Raw genomic sequence first — 18,581 nt, 5'->3', positions numbered from 1 at the left:
CCACCTGGCTACGGAGGTGCCAAAGGGGCAGGAAACAAGATTGTAGTCACTGTCATTAGTACAGGCACGTGATGCAAGAAAGCAAGCTTAAACAGCATCATCCAAAAAAAAAAAAAAAAAAACACCTTCCCATTTCACTGATCCATTCATTCCAAATGTTTGTCTAGTTCTGCCTTGAATTTATTTAAGCTATCAAATTCCACAACAACAGATGGAAGTTTGTTCCAGCAATCAACTATCCACTGGCTAAAGGCAAATCTCCGCACAACTGTTGTTGTTATTTGGTTTTTAGGAGCATTAGCAACTAAGGCCATATTGCTCCGGGGATATGTGGTGGTCATTCCCTGACCTTTCCGCATTCCTCCGTATTTGGTGGTCACGGGCTCCAACCCCGGTCTAATCAAGAAGCAGGAGCTACACACTGCTGCTCCTGGCCACCTGGCTACGGAGGCACCAATCCGCACATCTATTCTACAACTATCTTTCCTCAGTTTGAATCTATGCCCCCTCAAGTTTGTAATCTGAGCAAGAGGAAGAATGCCATCAGCATTGAGCCTGCTCAATCCATTCAAGGCCTTATACACCTCAATCAGATTGCCTTGCAGGTGCCTAGTCTGCAGAAGCTGCAATTTGCAGAACTTAAGCCTTTCTTCATAAGAACACCACTTTGTTCCCCTCACCAGTTTTGTTGCCCTTCTCTGTACTCATTCTAGCAACTCTACATCCTTCCTGAAATGAGACTTCCACACCTGTATGCAGTACTCGAGGTGTGACCTGTACATTACCTTATACAAGGGGATAATCACCTCCTTCTGCCTGCTTGCAAAATTCCTGTTGACAAGATCCCATGACCTACTCTGGCTGCCTGTCTGCACTGCTCAGAAAACTTCATATCTGACTCCACAATTACCCCCAGGTCTCTTTCATTCTCCACTACCCTTCGTTAACACAACCCAGTTTGTACATTTCTCTGGAATTACTGCTACCCATATGCAGTACTTTGCATTTGTCAATGTTAAACTTCGGCTGCTACTTTTCAGCCCATCTTCCCAACTTTTCCAGATGCTGTTGCAGCAGCATACTATCATTACCCACCCTGTCAACCTTTGTATCATCTGCAAACTTTGCCATTAAGCTTGATATACCTTTCTAAATATCACTGATAAATATACAAAACAACAATGGGCCCAACACTGAACCCTGTGGGACACCACTAATAACATTAGTCCACGTAGAGCAGTATCATTGATTACCACTCTTTGTCTTCTCCCACTCAACCATCCTTTTATCCATTGTAGCAACTTGTCCTTAATGCCACACTGCTCTAATTTGTACAAGTCTTCCATGTGCAACAGTATCAAAAGCTTTCCTGAAATCCAAGTATATGATATCAAAATTATTTTTTGCATCCAGTTCCTTTGTGACCACATCATAGTATCCAATCAAATTGGTCAGACAAGACTTCCCCTTAACAAACCCATGCTGTGTGTGAATTATTAATGCTGTCTTGTCTAGATGATACTGGAATGCTTTATTATGCTGGAGACTAGACACCTGCCCTAATTAATATGCTGCGACTAGGCACATGCAAGGTGATCTGATTGAGGTGTATAAAGGTTTGAATGGTTTGAGCATGCTCAATGCTAATGGGATTCTTCCTCTTGCTGAGAATAATCTTCTGAGAGGGCATAAATTCAAATTGCTAAAGACGGTTGTAGGATAGATGTGCAGAAGTTTTTCTTTAGCCAGCGGGTGGTTGATTGCTGGAACAAACATCCATCTGTTGTAGAAGTTGGTAGCTTAAATATATTCAAGGCAGAACTTGACAAACATTTGGAGCGAGTGGATGGGTGAAATAAAGGGGTTTTTTTTTTTTTTTTTTTGGCTGATGCTATATAAGCTTGCTTTCTTGCAAGCTTATCTAATCCTAATGCTTCTTTAACCAGTGACTCTTATTTTCCCTGGAACAGAAGTCAAACTGACAGGTCTGTAATTACTCATGTCACCCTTTGTGAACTGGAGATACATTTGTATATTTGCACATCTCCATTCCATGGGGACTCCCGCCGAGTCCAACGATGCTATCATAATTATTGCTAAGGGTTTGTTTACTTCCTTTGCCAACTCCTTTAATATAACTGGATAGATCCCATCTACCCGAGGTGCCTTTCTTATGTTTAACTTCAATAATTTTTCCTCCACTTTGCTCTCAGTTATCACAAAATCATTTAACTCCCTGTTTGATAAACATCTGGCCCTCTCCCCCTTGAATAACTCCTCACGTGTGAATGTAGATGCAAATTACTGATTTAGTTCGGCAGCTATCTGATAATGATCTACATTCAAACCAAGTTTCAAGTGGACCAATCTGATTCATTCCCTTCCTTTTAGAGTTTATATAAGTAAAGAAGTCTTTGCTGTTTTTCTTTGCATCCTTTGCAAAAGATTTTACATAATATGCCTTCGCTTGCCTAACCTCGTTTGTGACTTGATTACAGACTAGCTTGTATCTACCATACACTTCTGTGTCGCCTGACAATTTATGTGCATTCCATGCATTTTTCTTCTCTGCCCCAAGTCTCATTAGTTCATCTGAAATCCATTTGGACCTAAACCTAGAGCAGTATTTCTTAGTTGGAACAAAAAGCCTAGTAGCTTCCAAAATTACTTCCTTGAATGCTTCCGATTTATAATTTGCTGTTGGTAACACCATCAGTTGGTCCCACTGTACAGAACCTAAAAATTCTCTGAGACCACCGTAGTCACCTTTACAAAAGCAAAAACCCCTTTCCTTTACTCCTGATGGTAGTTACATATTTAAGTAAATCCCACATCAGTACACTGTGATCGATCACTGCCACCTAGTGGTTCCTTTATCCTAAATTTTGATGCAATCAAAATTTAAAACTGGTTCATCATCGAACTGGTTGATAATGAAAAAGACCTTGTGGTAACTGTAGAATTCAACACTAAGTTCTCTGAGCAGTGCAACCAATCTGCTCAAACAAACCTCATGGGGATGCTGTCAAAGTAGTGATTATTCCATTATCTGGCCTAACATCTATAAAAAGTAATGGTTATACCACATCTTGAATACTGCATACAGGTTTAGAAACCTTAGTTCAGAAAGATGTAGATCTGGATATGGTATTCTGAAAGAAAGTTGTAGTTCTATAAACTGCAGCACCTGAAAACCACTCATCTGGGAGGGGATGTAACTGAAGTGTATAAGGCTTTAAAAAGGTTGAGTATATTAAATACCAATGCTGCTTTACTCTTTCTCAGACAGCACATGCACACAAAGGCATAAAATGAAAATGGGTGGTGGGAAGAAATTCAATGCACTTCCCTTCAGCCACAGAGTAATTAATTTTTGGATAACCTCTACCTAGTACTCCTAAGTGAGTAGATTGAATAAAGTTAAACACTGATCACTCGGAGCTGATGAGATTTTTCCTCTTGCTCAGCACAAAGGGGACATAAATTCAAACTGAGGAAGGATGGTAGCAGAATAGATGTGCAGAAGCTTGCCTTCAGCTAGCAGGTGGCTGATTGTTGGAACAAACCATCTGTTTGTTGTGGAAGTGGACAGTTGGAATAAATTCAAGGAAGTACTAGACAAACTACTGTAGGGGATGGGTAGGTGAAGTGGTAATTTTTTTTTGGCTGATGCTGTATATGCTTGCTTTTTTTTTTTTTGCATCATTTGCCACTGATACTAATTAATATACAGGATAAGCAAATGATAAAGTTGGGTTTTTATCAAATTAGCAAATTATCAGATTAGCAAATGATAAAGTGGGTGTGTTTGGCTGATACTGATTTTCGCTGAATGCTGAACTTTGGCCAACAGCTCTCTAAGTTTGCAGGCACAGAACAAAATGTGTGCAGATATTCATCTAACCAGAATGAAGCCTATAACCATGTCCATCTCAATGGGAGTGAGAGTAATAGGGCACCTCTAGCTTTACGTAAAAGTCCATTGTTAATTAAAAGTAACTTAACTGTTTCTATAGATAAGTTAGTGCAAAAAGAGCCTGTAAAATGTGAAAATTAAAGTTTTACATAATCAAGGAAGGTAAATTGTTTCTCTTGTAACAGCATTTCCTGATTTTGGAAAAAAAAAAAATAATAATAAACAAATAATATACGAAATATCTCAAAATAATTTACCTCTTACAAAATAAATTTTTATTTCTAAAATTTTATTGTGCCTTTTTTTTTTTTTTTTTTTTTGTTCGGTATTTCATTTTTAATCAACTACAGCTGATATCGGCCGCCGTAATCCAGGATATAAAAAGTACCATGCGATTTGGATGACGGTCATTCAAGATGGAGTGAATACTAAAGGTGCTTCTACTTGTACACCCTTTCTCTCCTGTGAATCCACTGATTGTGATCAGTATATTCAGAAAGATTGATTTATTCAAATCTGCATATTGAATGGATATCTTATTAAAAAAAATTGACAGTTTAAGCTAAATAAGCGAACTCCCATACAAAGAACATTTCACATACACAAAAAAAAAAAATAAATAAATAATGGGAAGAATCAACGTCCCTCTCGCAGATGTGCTTACAAAAACTTGGCAAGACTTACATTGAAGTTGGTACTTTGAATAACTTTACACGGAGTGATCAAACTACTACGTGGGAGAAGCGAGTGAAATGGATAAATCACCATTAATAAAGTAATGGATAATTATTTCTCTATTCTTTTTTTTTTTGTTGTTGATGCTATAAGCTTGATTTTGGCAGGACTAATAATCAAAGCTGAAAATTAGGATTAGCTCTGATATCGGTTACAACACTACTTACTTTCTTTAAGAAAATTAACAGGAGTTGTTGAAAAACATGCTTTAAAAGCCCAAACGGACCGCAATATGCAACCGATTCTTTGTTTACTAGACACACACTGCCTTCCCAATAACAAAAACATAACCTAACCGAAGTACAAGTTTAAATCACTCGCCTTTACGCACACTGCTTGTTCAATCAAGCAAAACAACTTTTAGTAAACTCTTTTATGAGAGGCAGAGAAAACTGCTGCACAAGGAAGTAGCGGATACAAAGAGTAATACAGGGCACAGAGTAGTAACATACTTCTCTGTGATACAGGAAGTACCCGCAGTTACGAGAATTTGAAAATTAAAGCTTTTTCCTTCGAGAAAAATTGACATTTTTTTTTTGTGAGAACGATCTTCTTCATGATCGTGCAACAAAATGACACGATTTTATCTGAAAAATACGACAAAAAAAAAAAAAAAAACATGAACTGAAAAATAGTGTAACTTCAATAAACTTTATTTAACCTTACATTGTGTAACATATTATAAAAAAATATGTCTAATAAAATAAATGGTTCATTGTTCAGTTCTTTCATCCATTTTTTACTATGTACAAGTACATAATAAGCATTACTAGATAATATCAGTGTAGATACGCCGATTTACCATGTAGTGCTATACATGGGCAAAACAACGAGTTGCCCATGTATAGCACTACTCCGAATAAGTAACGCTTCACTTGCAATACCAGGGGCGCCTCCGTAGTCAGGTGGGAAGGAGCAGCAGTACCTAGCACATGCTTCTAGATTAGACCGGGGTTCTAGCCCGTCACCACCAAATACGGAGGATGCGGAAAGGTCAGGGAATGACCACTGCATATCCCGGAGCAATATGGCCTTAGTTGCTAATGCTCCTAAAAACCAAATAACAAACAAACAAGCAATACCAGGCTACCTGCCCACCCACCGATGAAAACCAACTAGCTTTGAAAGGATGCCGTCTGGGTGGTGGTGCCTACCGAGAATAAGTAACAATAGTCTTCTCTATTAGTGAAGCCTTATACAAGGGGAGGTGATCATCCCCTTGTATAAGTCAATGGTCAGACCACACTTTGAGTACTGTATACAGGTCTGGAGGCCTCATTTTAAGAAGGATGTAGAGCTGTTGGGATGAGTACAGGGAAGGGCAACAAGATGGAATTCTTCCTCTTGCTCAGAATAATCACCTAAGAGGGCATAAATTCAAATTGAGGAAAGACAGATGTAGGATAGATGTGCGGAAGTTTGCCTTTAGCCAGCGGGTAGTTGGTTGGTGGAACAGACTTCCATCCTTTGTTGTGGAAGTTGATAGCCTAAATAAATTTAAGGCTGAGCTGGACAGGTATTTGGAACGAATGGAGGGGTGAAATGGGAGCGGTTTTTTTATTTATTTTTTATTTTTGGCTGATGCTGCATAAGCTTGCTTTCTTGCATCATATGCCTCTACTAATGCTAATGCTAATATCTACTCATCCATCACAACGAGTTGCCCATGTATAGCACTACCTCGAATAAGTAACGATTCACTTGCAATACCAGGGTTCCTGCCCACCCACCGATGAAAATCCAACTAGCTTTGAAAGGGTGCCGTCTGGGTGGGTGGTGGTGCCTACCGAGAATAAGTAACAATAGTTTTCTATATTAGTGAAGCATTACTTATTCGAGGTAGTGCAATATATGGGCAACTCGTGGTGAAGGTTGAGCACAATATGCTCATAATGCTTTTCACAGTACTATCATAGTTTTTCTTTAAGAGTTGTCTATGGTGCGTCTACACGGATATTATATAGATATAGAAACTTAAAATATTATACCTAGTTGCACTTAGTTTTATTTAAATAATAAACATTACAAAATTTGGTCCCCGTTTTAAGTGGAACTTTCGGGAACCAATGATCCTCGGATAACGAGGATACCCTGTATCTTAGTACTCTGTGCTCACATAAGCGATAATGTTAATTCCGGTTACAGGTTAAAACGCACAGAAAATGAAGTCACCAATGTGAGCAACGGGCGGCTCGAATATTGCGAAGAGTTTCCTGGAGAATGTTCTACAGCTTTGTAATTGCGATGGACAATATTGATTCACTGATTATTAGTATGAAATATTCACAATTAATTATTGTTCCCATACAAAAAAGACGGAAGAATAGCGAAATATAAATATACGTACATTGTCAAGTTAATGCTAACGGTTATGGTAGCCGTGTATTAAAGCTAAACAAAACTGTATTTTCATTCTTCAGTTCAACTCTCTCTCTTTTTGTTTTCAGCCTCTACGCCCACGAGGGTAGCACACTTCGTAGTATCACCGTCTTCCCCCGACATGGTAGAAAAGACCTCAGTTCAAATCTCCTGGATGACGGGAGGAATTTTTATCGATTTTTTTCATAACGTGGCTGAGTTAGCCGGTCTCGAAGTTTTTACATGATTTTTAAAAACGGAAAGCCGGTTGTTTTTAATGCAGCAAAACAGAAAATCTACCTTAGAACACATGCAATTCAGAAACAATATACACGGAGCAACATGGCCTAAGTAGCCTTACTTATATTCTCAATAAGTAAATTACCATATATATATATATATATATATATATATATATACATACTATATATTCACAAATGTCCACTTTACTGCCACTTTATTAGGTACACCCCCACTGTGCACATAAATGGTTTGTCCCACAACGTTGCAAGTCACATTTGTGAATATAAAACAAGACCACAGTTGTGGATATAAATGCAGTATAACAACCTTTCTAGTATCAGTTAAGCGTACAAACCGTAGCAAGAATGGGAAAAAGGAGTGATCTAACGGACTTCAAACGTGGCAAGGTAGTAGGTGCAAGATGTGCTGGACAAAGAGAGGCCGCAATGTCGCACATCACGTCAGAAAACAACCTTGGTGCGCAGAACAAAATATAGCAACGGACCACTAGTCGCACTTTATCGCGAATGGGTTACAATAGCCAACGGCCACATCGCGTACCTTTGTTATTAATGAAGTACAAGACAACACACCTCCTTTGGGCACAGCAACACCAGCACTGCACTATCAAGGATTGGAAAACATTTGCTTGGTCTGAAAAGTTGAACTTCCTGGTGAATCATGTTGAAGGAAGGCTCATAATTTGATGAAAACAACATGAATCCATGGACACGTCATGTCTGACGACTACTGTGCAAGGTGGTGGGGGCAGTGTTATGGTGTGGGGAATGTTTTCTTGGCACACGTTGGGTCCATTGATACCCATAGATTCACGTCTGAATGCCACATCGTACCTAAACATCGTTGCTCAACAGGTGCATCCGTTCATGTTGACAGTTTATCCTCAGTTAGATTGTTACTTCCAGCAGGATAATGCGACCGTGCAAAAAGCCCGAATCACCATGGAATGGTTCAAGGAACATGACTATGAATTTTCTTTGCTGCAGTGGGCCGCTCAGTATCCCCGGATCTCAATCCTATTGAACATCTTTGAGATGAGCTGAAAAGGACTGTTCGCTGAAGGCCTACACCTCCGTCCAATCTAAAGGAACTGCGTGACACACTCATGTCTGCATGGTACTCCATTCCTGCGCAACGTTTCCAGCCTCCTGATCAATCCATGCCTAGACGAATTCAAGCTGTTTAGAAGGCTAAAAGAGGCTCATCACCCTACTAGGTAGATATACCTAATAAAGTGGCAGCCAGTGTGTGTGTGTGTGTGTGTGTGTGTGTAAATATTTTAGTTTACTAAATTATAGTAAATTAGTAAAAAAAAATATATTGCATTTTACTAAATTATGATACATATACAAATTATTATTAAATTTTACTAAATTATGACACATACATAAATTATTATTAAATTATAATTTATATATATAATATATTTAATGAGTAACACAAATAGTGAGAATGGACTTGGCACACCCAGGGTCCGGAGATGGATATCATGATTCTACTCTTTCTTGGGGATTCCTCTCTCTTTCTCTCTCTCTGGGTAACTGAGAATTTTTTTTTTTTTTTTTTTTACGGCCCGTGCAGCTTACGCCTCGGAGTTCCTTGTACCAAATTGCTAATAACAAAATTATTAATATCGAAGGGCTTTTATAATATAATGGCCAGATATTGCCTAAAATGCACAGGAGGAGGAGAAGGAGAATAGCAGTAATAGTGGCATGTATATCATCATTCTTCTCTCTCTCTCTCTCTCTCTCTCTCTCTCTCTCTCAGGGTAACTCGAGAATTTTTTTTTTTTTTACTGTGATGCAAGAAAGCAAGCATATGAGCTTATGCAGCATCAGCCAAAAAAAAAAAAAATTCGCACAACCATTCCCTCTAAATATTAATCGACTTCTTCTTTAAATTTACTTAACCTATCAACTTCCACAACGACAGATGAAAGTTTGTTCCAGCAATTAACCACCCACTAACTAAAGGAAAATTTCCGCACATCTATTCTACATCTGTCCTTCCTCAATTTGAATTTATGTCCCCTTAGGTTCGTAATCTGACAAGTGGTAAAATCCCACAGTGTGCTCAACCCATTCAAGGCCTTATACACCTCAATTAGATCACTTCGCAGGTGCCTAGTCTCCAGAATTTGCAAAACTTAAGCCTCTCTTGGTAAAAGGATCCCTTCATTCCCCTCACCAATCTTGTTGTCCTTCTCTGTACACACTCAAAAAAAAAAAAAAAAACACATCTTTCCTAAAATGAGGCCTTTAGACCTGTACACAGTACTCAAGGCGTGGACTGACCATTGCCTTATGCAGAGGGACAATCACCTCCGTTTCTCTGCTAGCAAAATTCCTGTATATCATTGACAAAACCCCATTACCTTATATTGCAGCCTGTCTGCATTGTTCCCAGGTGTTTTTCATTTTCTACCACCCTAAGTGTACCACACGGTACGTTCCTCAACTGTACAGGGAAATAGAGTGGGCCAGTAAATCAGGGAGTCTTATAATGGGGGATTTTAATTTCCTGGATATTGACTGAAATTTGTGGGTTGGTCACTCACACAGTAGCAAGGCTTTCGTGGATTTATTGGATGATTGTTTTCTACATCAGCATGTTAGGGAGTAATACTCTGGATCTCAATATCAGTAGAGATTCTTCAAGCATTAACAATCTGCAGATAAAGGAACCACTAGGTGGCAGTGATCACAGTGTGCTGAAGTGGGATATACTTAAAGATCTAACTACCATCAGGGGTAAAGAAAAGGGCTTTTGTTTTCGTAAAGGCGACTACGGAGTCTGGGACAGTATTTAAATTCTGTACGTTGGGACGAACTTATGATGTTAGCAACAGCAAATTCAAAAGGGGAGGCATTCAAAGAATTAATCTTGGAAGCTGCTATATTTTACGTACCAACAAGGTTTAAGCCTAAACCTTGGCCTATCCATTTAGGCCTAAATGGATGTCCGATGAACTAATGAGACTTTGCAGGGAAGAAAAATGCATAAGGTACATATAAATCAATGGGTGACATGGAAGCTTATGAAGTTATAAGCTGGTCTCTGACCAAGTCACAACGGAGGGCAGGCAAAGGCAGATTATTAGAAATCTGCAAAGGATGCAAAGAAACACAGCAAAGCGTTCTTTACCCCTGTAAACTGTAGAAGGAAGGGGATGAATCAAATTGGTCCGCTGGATATTGATGATCCTGATCGGTTGGCTAACAAACGAACTCAGTATTTTGCATCTACATTCACACATGGGTTATTCAGGGAGGGGAATGCCAGAGGTGAATTAAACTCTGGCAGTGAGCTGGATGATTTTGTTATAACGGAGAGAAAAGTGGAGGTGAAATTGTGAAGATAAACATAAAAAAGGCACCCAGAGTGGGTGAGATTTATCTAGTTATATTAAAGGAGGCAGCAATGGAAGAAAACAAACCCTTAGCCATAATTATAAGAGCTTCCTTGGACTCAGGGGAGGTACCCATCGATTGGAGATGTGCCAATTTGACCCCAGTTCACAAAGGAGGATCAGAGGGTGACACAATTAATTATTGACTGTTAGTTTAATTTCTGTTCCAGGGAAATTAATGGAGGCACTGGTTAAAGAAGCACTGCGGGATCATCTATACAAGGTTTCAATTATAGCTCGGACACACCATGGTTTTGTTCAGGGGAAGTCTTGTTTAGCCAGTTTAATTGGATACTATGATGTGGTCGGAAAGAAACTGCATGCAGGGAATAACTTTGATATCATATATAGCAGACTCTCGATTTACCGGGATCGGATTAACCGGGACACTTCAAGACTGCAAATTAAAAAAAAAAATCGACCAGAAATCATAAACTTTAAGTATTAACTAGAATACCCAACAGATGTTTTGCAAGTTGTAAATATGCGACAAGAAGTAGCATTATAAGTCGTCATTGCGAAATTAATGTGCCTATTATCTTGAAACCCCGCTGTCTTCACTTCCGCCGCTCAAAAAAAAAAAAAAAAATGAGACCAAATGTTTAGTTTGTTTTAGTGCGTCGCGTCGATTGTTGTGTTCCGTCGAACTGCAAAAATACAAATTTTTATTCGTTATTTATGTCACGGATGTCGTAATTTTTTTTATTGTAAATATATATATATATATTTTTTTTTTTTTTTTTTTTTTTTTTGTTTAGAAATCGCGAAAATGATGGGTAAACGCAAAAGAGTTGCACTTTTAGTTAAATGAAGATTTCAAATTATTCAAAAGTTTGAAAACGGTGCATCCGTTAAATCTCAAATGAACCATTATAACGTTGGTGACCAAATCATGCGCGACATAGTAAAAAAATAAAGGGAAGCTATTAAATTTAAAATCGACATCCCAAAAAATAAAGAGAAGCATCGTATTGGACACACGAGTAGTAGTACGTGGTAAGTTTTTTATCCAGGCCAAATTTTGTTACGTAGGTTGCTGAACATTTTTCGATACAGTAAGTCCCCGACTTACGCAACTACGGATTTACGTAAATTTGTTTTCACTCAATTTTTTTTTTTTTTTTTTATGATTCTAACATTTAAAACAACAGCAACAAAAAAAAATAATAATAATAAGCAATCAATAACGACGATCACGGTTCGCACAAATTGCACACGTGAGATCGGAGTAACAAGCAAAAAAATAGGAAAAAAATAGAAGATTCTTACAATTATTTATGGGGTTTTTTTTATATATTACTGAAGATTTCAGTGAAGGGTACAGACAATTCACCATAATAACGTAAAAACCAACAGAATTCCAGCAATCGGTATTATCGCAAATTCAATAAGATCGAGTTTACTACCCGTTTATAATAGATTGCGCTAACAGAAATGCTCAATAAAACGGAAAGTGCAAATTGTTTTGTTTTTTGTTGACCTCCGGAAATATGATTTAGTAAAATGTGAGCTCACGCGGGGTGATAATAGTTAGTGTTCGCCTTAAACCTGTGAAGTTCTTTACAGAAAATTTAATTTTGACTGTTTATAATGGTGACTAAGAGAATAAGTTCCAGCGATACAAGTAAATCTACCAAAAAAAAAGGAAGGCGAAAATTAAACTAATAAGAATGTATGAAAATGGTCAAACATTAACAAGTATCGCGATGAATTCAGATTTGTCAATAATAATATAGTAGCAACAGTCATTCTGAGTTACGTAAAACTCGACGAAGTAAGAAGTTCTAGAACGTATCTCTTATGTCGAGGACTTCTCTATTTTGAGATTAACCGGATAATCGATTATCCGGGATTTGTTTTTTTACCATCTATCCCGGAAAATTGAGAGTCTACTGTATTTGGATCTTAGAAAGGCTTTTGATACTGTTGCACATTGAAGACTGCTGCACAAATTGGAGCATTGTGGCATTGGAGGCAATTTGCTGATATGGTTAAAGTCATGGTTGAGTTGGTAAAGACAGAGAGTGGGATTCAATGCACACTACTCTTCATGGACTTTTGTTATTAGTGGAGTCCCTCAGGGTTCAGTTTTGGGTCGGTTGTTGTTTTCTGTATTTATAAATGATATTGATGGTGGTATATCAGGCTTAATGTCCAAGTTTGCAGACGATACGAAGGTTGGCACAGTTGTTAAGGAAGTTAATGACAGTATGCTGCTGTAAACAGGATCCAGAAAATTTGAGCAGATGGACTGAAAATTGGCAAATGAAATTTAACATTGACAAATGTAAAGTACTACATATGGGAAGCAGTAACCCCGAATAACGTACCAACTGTGTGGTACTACACTAAGAGTGGTAGAGAGTGAAAAGGACCTGGGGGTTATTGTGCAGGCAGATATAAAGTTTTCTGAGCAGTGCAGATGGTCTGCAAAAGTAACTCATGATGTCTTATCAATGATATACAAGAATATTTCTAGCAGGGATAAGGAGGTGATTATCCCCTTGTATAATGCAATGATCAGGCTGCACATTGAGTACTGTATACAGGTCTGGAGGCCTCATTTTAAGAAGGATGTAGAGCTATTGGAACGAGTACAGAGATGGGCAACGCTGAGGACAACAACAATAGAGCAACAGCCGTACCTGCTGCCCCCAGCAGGAAGAAGGGGCCCCTACTACAACAATCACATCTGGTCATCTTAAGGCCAGCCACACCAGAGACTCACCATTCAAGCGAAGAGGTGAAAAACTCGGTAATTACTAACCTTGGTGAAGATTTTAAAACCACTAGAATAAAATCTATGAGCAAGACTCGCAACGTCGGCGTTATTATTGAAACTGAGACACAGGAAGAGGCGAATAAAATCATTGAAAACCAGAAAGTGCCCTCCCTGGGTCTCCATGCAGAGATCCCCAAGAGAAAGGGACCGAGTATTGTAGTTTACGACACTGGAAGTGACCTCTCTCCAACCCAACTACAGGACAAAATCTACAGAAGAAACCTGCAGCACGACATTCCAGATATTGACCCATCGATGCAAATCACACCTAAATACCAGATAAAGACCAGAAACGGTAATACCACAAACTGGGTGATTGAGTTAGCCCCAAGAGCCTGGAAGATAATCAGCCAACAGACACGGATTTATATCAATTGGGGCAGCCACCGCTTTAGAGAGCACGTGGCTGTGCCCAAATGCTTCCGGTGTTGCCGATTCGGCCATACCACACATACGTGTGTGCAACCACAAACCTCCCCAACTTGTGGGCACTGTGCAGACATAGGCCACAACTACAACTCCTGCCCTAATAAAACCGCCCGACCAGTGTGCGCAAATTGCAAAGCCTTAAAACTACCAGCAGATCACTTCATTAGAGACAAAAACTGCCCCGTCTACATAAAAGCCAAAAGTGCTGAACAATCAAGAACCGATTATGGGAACCCTTCATAAAAGCAATAATGTAAACACAATGAAATTTGCTCAACATAATGCACAATGGGCTAAAGCTGTTGCCGCGCAACTAAAGAAGAAGGCCGATGAAGACAATCTTGATGTCCTCTTTCTCCAGGAGCCTTACACGCACAAGAAAGAGGTGAAAGGCTATCCCCTCACGTATAAAATAGTTCAGCATGACGGAGATACCCCCTGGGCAGCCTTGATAGTTCGCAATCCTGACCTCATAGTAATAAATATAACTCATCTCTGCAATAAATGGGCTGCCTGTGCTCAAATCATCTCCCCATTAGGATAATTCTATGTAATATCATTATACTGTCGACTTGGCGAAGACATCCTCCCTGCAAAACGTTCTCCATGAGCTCCCCAACGCCAAAGTAATAGTCTGTGCAGATGTTAACTGCAGGTCGCCGGCGTGGCACAATGCAACCCCTGACCGACGTGGTACTACTAACGGCCAGCGCCTGGAAGAATTCCTCACCAACAATAGCCTGGCAATATTAAACCAGACGAACAATCCGCCCACGTTCTCAAGCACATTATGGGAAGCAACAATAGATGTAAGCTTTGCTACCCGCTCCATTGCTGGACATATATCTTCATGGAAGGTCAGAGAGGATTGGACAACCTCTGAACACAGAGTTATTACATTCCAGATGCACCGTGCCCTTAACAGAAAACCCACACCTAGAATAACCATCAACAGATTCGCCGTGGACAAGGCCAACTGGGAACAATTTCAAAAAGCACTGATTGGCTCTGTCCAAACTTTTGACTATGCAACTCTTACCCCGGAGCAACACCAAATCAACTAAAGGCGCCATAACCCGGAAATTTATCCCGGACGTTAGCAAGTCTACCCCCACCAGCCTGCCTGGTTCTCACCGGGGCTCTACACCACCTTCCTTCTAACGGGACATAGTTCCTTTAATGCCAAACTTTCGACCTTCGGAATAAAAGAATCACCACTATGACACTGCGATGAAAATCAGACATGGACACATCTGATGCATGAATGCCCCCTCTTTGATGATATAAGATGTCACTTTATAACAAAAATATGTTTCAACCCGAAGGATCGGGAACACCTTGTACTATCGGAGGAGGAGTACTATAGAGCCCTCTCGAAATTTGCGCACGAACTGTTCAGCAGACTAGGAGCATTACCACAACTTCCCTAAACTCGACACTGGAACTCTGACAACTGAAACGGACAATGACTAGGACTTTACTGGATGAGACCTATATCCCCTTAGTGACACCATCCCACACTGACACCCTGATTATTGGAACAGCAGTGGATGAGATCCTATCCCAACACTGACCAATTAATGGACTGTACACTGTCATGGATCTGACGAAGCCACAGCTTTGCTACATACACGCCATGTTAGTGATCTGAGCCGGCTCCCTTGTTCGGCCCTTTCTTCTCCCTTACCCCGGAGGGGGGAGGTGACGGCTTTCCTGTCTCCTCCCCTCCTTGCCGACCTCACTCTTCCCTCTGGTGGGGTATTAGCATTAGCATTAGCATTAGTAGAGGCATCTGATGGAAGAAAGCAAGCTTATGCAGCATCAGCCAAAAAAAAAACCCACTTCCACTTCACCCCTCTGTTCGTTCCAAATACCTGTCCAGCTGAGCCTTAAACTTATTTAGGCTATCAACCTCCACCACAAGGGATGGAAGTCTGTTCCACCAACAAACCACCCGCTGGCTAAAGGCAAATTTCCTCACGTCTATCCTACATCTGTTTTTCCTCAATTTGAATTTATGCCCTCTCAGGTGATTTTTCTGAGCTAGAGGAAGAATCCTATCAGCATTGAGCATGCTTAAACCATTCAAGGCTTTATACACCTCTACCAGATCACCTCGCTGGTGCCTAGTCTCCAGACACTGTAATTTGCAAAACTTAAGCCTTTCTTCGTAAGAGCACCCCTTTGTTCCATTCACTAATCTTGTTGCCCTTCTCTGTACTCGTTCCAGCAGCTCTACATCCTTCTTGAAATGAGGCCTCCAGACCTGTATACAGTACTCTAGGTGTGGCCTGACCATTGCCTTATACAATGGAATAATCACCTCCTTATCCCTGCTGGAAAAATTCCTGTATATCATTGACAATACTCCATGAGCTACACTTGCAGCCCGTCTGCACTGCTCAGAGAACTTCATATCTGCCTGCACAACCACCCCCAAGTCCCTTTCATTCTCTACCACTGTCAGTGTAGTACCACAGAGTTGATACGTTGCTCTGGGGTTGCTGTTTCCCATGGGTAGTACTTTACATTTGTCAATGTTAAACTTCAGTGACAAATGGGCCCTGAGTACTGGGGTCCATAGTTTAACAAATAGATATTTATTTACAGTATACCCAGTATAAAATAAAATATAAGTACAATTTCAGTAGCTTTCGGAACTCGTGTCCCTTTATCAACTGACAAATTTGAATACATTACAAGCAAAGTGTGGCACGTTACTCATTCGTCATTGTTGTAGCACGGACGTGTGCTGCCTTGCGCCAGTGATCATCCATCAATAAAACGGTTGTCTCCAGGATTGGATGTATACGCATGCCTTTCTGGCGATTTAATGCCTTAGGGTTGTTCATTATGTTTAGTGACTCTAGCCATAGGCGGTGGCGAAAGTGTCGCGCGTGGTGCACTATCTCAAAGTCGCGCTTGGGGTCCAGATCGTGGTTGGTAGCCCAAAAATGTTCTGCAAGCGCGGACTGGTCAGTTTCGGCAAGCCGGATTGCTCTGTCGTGTTCCGTGAGGCGATCCTGGAGACGTCTCGATGTCTCACCTACGTAGCAACTATTACAGGCCCTACAGGTGATACGGTACACTACATTGCTGCGTAAGACAGGTGTGACAGGGGTCTTCACACTGGAGACAAGTGAACGTAGGTTCCTACCTGGTAATTGTACACATTTGATGTTGTAACTTCTTAGGATCTTCGAGATACGTCCTGACACTCCTGGATAGTACGGAATGTAGGCGGATGATATGCCGACTTGCTTCGGAGGTCTTGGGTTGGAAGTAAGTTCTTGTGCCTGTAACAAGCATCTGTTTAGTACATGGGATGGATAACCGCATCTGGTTAGGTCCGCCTTCACACGGGAGATCTCGTTACGTCTAATTGTGTCGGTGCTGGAATGGCTCCAGGCCCTGGAGAACAGGGTGCGGGCAGTGCTATTGCCATCCAAGCCATCTCAATAGCACTGAGATGTACCGTGTCACCTGTAGGGCCTGTAACAGGTGTACCGTATCACCTGTAGGGCCTGTAACAGTTGCTACGTAGGTGAGACATCGAGACGTCTCCAGGATCGCCTCACGGAACACGACAGAGCAATCCGGCTTGCCGAAACTGACCAGTCCGCGCTTGCAGAACATTTTTGGGCTACCAACCACGATCTTGACCCCAAGCGCGACTTTGAGATAGTGGACCACGCGCGACACTTTCGCCACAGCCTATGGCTAGAGTCACTAAACATAATGAACAACCCTAAGGCATTAAATCGCCAGAAAGGCATGCGTATACATCCAATCCTGGAGACAACCGTTTTATTGATGGATGATCACTGGCGCAAGGCAGCACACGTCCGTGCTACAACAATGACGAATGAGTAACGTGCCACACTTTGCTTGTAATGAATTCAAATTTGTCAGTTGATAAAGGGACACGAGTTCCGAAAGCTACTGAAATTGTACTTTTATTTTATACTGGGTATACTGTAAATAAATATCTATTTGTTAATGTTAAACTTCATTTGCCACCTCTCAGCCCATCTGCTCAACCTTTCCAGATCCTGTTGCAGCAGCATAGTGTCAGTAGTGTCCTTGACAACCCTGCCAACCTTTGTATCATCTGCAAACTTGGACATTAAGCTTGATATACCATCATCAATATCATTTATAAATACAGAAAACAATAATGGACCCAACACTGACCCCTGAGGGACTCCACTAATAACATTAGTCCACGATGAGCAGTGTCCATTGATTACCACTCTTTGTCTTCTCCCCCTCAACCACCCCTTTATCCATAGCAGCAATTTGCCTCCAATGTCACACTGCTCCAATTTGTGTAGCAGTCTTCCATGTGCAACAGTATCAAAAGCCTTTCTAAGATCCAAGTATATAATATCAAAGTTATTTCCTGCATCCAGTTCTTTTGTGACTGCATCATAATATCCAATCAAGTTGGACAGGCAAGACTTCCCCTTAACAAAACCATGCTGTGTCTGAGCTATAACTGAAGTCTTGTCTAAATGATCCTGCAGTGCTTCTTTAACCAGTGCCTCCATTAATTTTCCGGGAACAGAAGTTAAGCTCACAGGTCTATAATTACTTGTGTCAGCCTTTGATCCTCCTTTGTGAATTGGGGTCACATTTGCACATTTCCAGTCTATGGGTACCTCCCCTGAGTCCAAGGAAGCTCT

At 40.5% G+C, this 18,581-nt stretch overlaps 1 protein-coding gene across 1 annotated transcript in view; it reads right to left on the bottom strand.

Annotated features, from left to right (window-relative positions):
* Positions 1-5,064, bottom strand: part of mRpS18A (mitochondrial ribosomal protein S18A) — a 51,475-nt gene extending 46,411 nt beyond the window's left edge. The window contains exon 1 of the mRNA XM_090370762.1: positions 4,819-5,064. Coding sequence (XP_090226888.1) covers positions 4,819-4,939 — 121 coding nt within the window. The 5' untranslated portion in view covers positions 4,940-5,064. The remainder of the gene's footprint in view (positions 1-4,818) is intronic.
* Between the last annotated feature and the right edge of the window lie 13,517 nt (positions 5,065-18,581).

The sequence above is a fragment of the Mastigoproctus giganteus genome, chromosome 3 (genome assembly GCF_048544385.1).
Source record: "Mastigoproctus giganteus isolate SK-2022 chromosome 3, ASM4854438v1, whole genome shotgun sequence".
NCBI classification, from domain to species: domain Eukaryota; kingdom Metazoa; phylum Arthropoda; class Arachnida; order Uropygi; family Thelyphonidae; genus Mastigoproctus; species Mastigoproctus giganteus.
The sequence above is the reverse complement of the archived record's forward strand: the minus strand, read 5'-3'. Positions and strand labels throughout refer to the sequence as shown.